This window comes from Myzus persicae, unplaced genomic scaffold (genome assembly GCF_001856785.1).
Source record: "Myzus persicae strain clone G006 unplaced genomic scaffold, MPER_G0061.0, whole genome shotgun sequence".
In the NCBI taxonomy this organism is placed as follows: domain Eukaryota; kingdom Metazoa; phylum Arthropoda; class Insecta; order Hemiptera; family Aphididae; genus Myzus; species Myzus persicae.
The window spans coordinates 4,788-7,468 of record NW_019100762.1 but is presented as its reverse complement, the minus strand read 5'-3'; the positions used below and the strand labels follow the sequence as shown (position 1 = coordinate 7,468).

General features: G+C 25.6%; 1 protein-coding gene across 4 annotated transcripts in view; it reads right to left on the bottom strand.

Annotated features, from left to right (window-relative positions):
- LOC111042838 (putative uncharacterized protein DDB_G0282133) overlaps positions 1–1,232 on the bottom strand; it is a 6,496-nt gene extending 5,264 nt beyond the window's left edge. For 2 of the 4 annotated variants that reach the window (XM_022327537.1, XM_022327540.1), the window contains exons 1-2: positions 1,118–1,232; positions 4–541 (exon numbers count right to left, since the gene is read on the bottom strand). In XM_022327537.1, the coding sequence (XP_022183229.1) occupies positions 4–541; positions 1,118–1,174 (595 nt within the window). In that variant the 5' untranslated portion in view covers positions 1,175–1,232. The remainder of the gene's footprint in view (positions 1–3; positions 542–1,117) is intronic. The other 2 variants (XM_022327538.1, XM_022327539.1) reach the window with 2 other exon arrangements.
- Between the last annotated feature and the right edge of the window lie 1,449 nt (positions 1,233–2,681).

Here is a 2,681-nt window from a genome sequence, read left to right as displayed (position 1 = left end):
CACCTCCGTTTATATTACTAGGCACTCCCATAGGATATGTCAAAGGCATAAACGGTTGAGAAGGCATACCATAAACATCCGACGCTGTACCAGAATCGCTATTTAAGTTTCCATTAGGATACGTCGGTGCGGCACTCGAAGGAGAACCACTTGAACCAGGGGAAGATGTTGGTGTAGTTGGAGTTCTTCCATTTAGATCTTCCATATTTTGTACATTATGTTCATAATATTTTGACGATTGAGCAAAACCATTATCACTTGGATTATTTCCATTGGAAGCAGATTCTAGTCCATTTAGCTTTGCTGTGACGTCCACTTTTAATGCAGAATTTAAATCAGTGTCATCTACATTATTTAGATCTAGTTCGTTGTTTGAATGTGTCTTCTGTGCGATTTCGGTATTTATACTTGTAGTAATAGAATTATCTTGATTATTTTCAATAGTTTCTGATTGAATAGTTTTTTCATATTTATATTGAGTAACTTGTTCATTTGACAATGATAATTCATTACTATTTAATGTTTGTTGTGTATCTGCTTGCTGTAATTAATTAAAAATTGTATGTTAATTTTTTTTTTCAATGAAAACATTTTCCAAATTAAAAATTATAGTATATTTTTCATAAGAGTAATCTGTAAGTTTATGTGCTTTTTACATACTTATAAATATATCTCTGGTTTATTTGATATTATTATTATCATATCAAATAAACCTTTGTATAATTATATTTTTGTTATTAATATTCCATCGTATAGTGCCAGAAATGTATATTTTTTTTTTAGATAGAGAGAGTTTTGGTGAATTGTTTAAAATAAGTATAAAAATTAGTTTTCAATAATAATAACGTTTTTTTTTTTGCAATTTTAAATAACTTAGTCTTAATATTTAAATAATTTTATAGGTAGAGGTTAATTTCAAACTTCTAGGTATGTGTATGAAGTGTATTTTTCTTTATTTTCTTCCATTGCATTTTTACTTAAATGATATGGATCTACAGATTATATTCTACTGTCTTGTAATTTTTCAATACCTATTTAGGAACGGCTTTAAAATGAAATTGTTTAGTGTTCATAAAAATATAATTTGCATGTGTATAATTGAAATTAAAAAACTTACTACTGCAACGACAAATGCTAGTATGCTAACTATCAATGTTTGTGAAAATAATATCATTCTAAAATGTAATAAAATTTCACAATACTGTAGTACAATATATTTTGTACATGTAAAATGTTTTAGCAACTGATACACACAAATTATTATTTATTATTTTATTTTTATTTCTATTGTAAATTTGTATCAGAAGTTATCTATATAAAAAAAAACAAATAAAATTATATACGCATCTGTATACAATGTTAATCTCATAAAATTGAACATTTTAAAATAATTACCATATTTTTTATTTGTTTGAATTAGTTGTAATTTAGGTCATTAAAACACATGTTCAAATAAATAATACAAGATATATTTTACATACCTGATTAATAATTACACATATTTTTTGGTCATATTACGTATACCCATTGCAAATAAGTTAAAAATGATGTAATTCAGCATAATACTGAGGATATATCATAATTAACCAATTTACAAATTAACTCATATTTATATTTTATTTGGAATTACATTTTTATAATGATCCGACAAAAGTATTTTGTTCATCAAATGGCACTGAATTTGTTTGATTTCTACTAATAAATTAAGCTATAAAACCATACCAGTCAAATATTTGTCTTTAATTCAACTTTTGTCCTGTCATGAGCAAAGCAACTTATGGTGTGTAAAATTCTATATTATAAACACATTTTAGGACATTTAAAATTATTTATGCAACTTACAAATATTTTAAATGCATTCTTTACATTTGAATGTTCATACTGCACATTCAAATAGGGGCCAGAAAGTTTGCGAAATAATTAACAAATATTTGCTTTGATTGTCCATTTTTCTAAAATCCTAGTGTATTAATAGGATGAATCATTTTTTCTATAGAACTAATTTGAAATTATATAATTAAATTATGATTCAAATTCAAATTCTGACTATATTAGTAAAAGTGAAGTACATAAGTAAAAAAAAATTTTATAATAACTAATAACTGTTACATTTCTATATTTTTAAATCAATACCCAACTAATAATGCCAATAGTCAACACCCACCACATGATATACTTTGTATACAGTTTGTGTAGCACAGGTTACCAAAATATGTCTCTAAGAAATTATAAGAGTCACAATTAATTGAACTTAATAAAATTGGTATTAAAACCAAAACTTTTACACCACCTACCTCTATAAGAAATTAGCCATCAAATTTTCCTAATTATTTCTTAAGGTAAGTGACAAAAGCAAAAATATTAGCATACCAAATTAGACCTAAGCATTTTCGCAGTGAAAAAAAACTGTTGGTGGACACTGGACCATTTATTGATGAACATTTAAAAAAATATTTTCTATATTTATACACCTGTCTATAACCTACACCTAATTCTTCAATGAGACAATAAATAACCATAAATGTCCTCATCTGCTACATTAGTTTACAAACCATATATCACCATAGGTGTATGATATATTTTATGAATTGGATACACTTAATTATAATTCTTTTCCAGGTAAATTTTCACCTAAGTTTGCAGGTACATACATTTCGTTGCATCATATAATACAATATCCT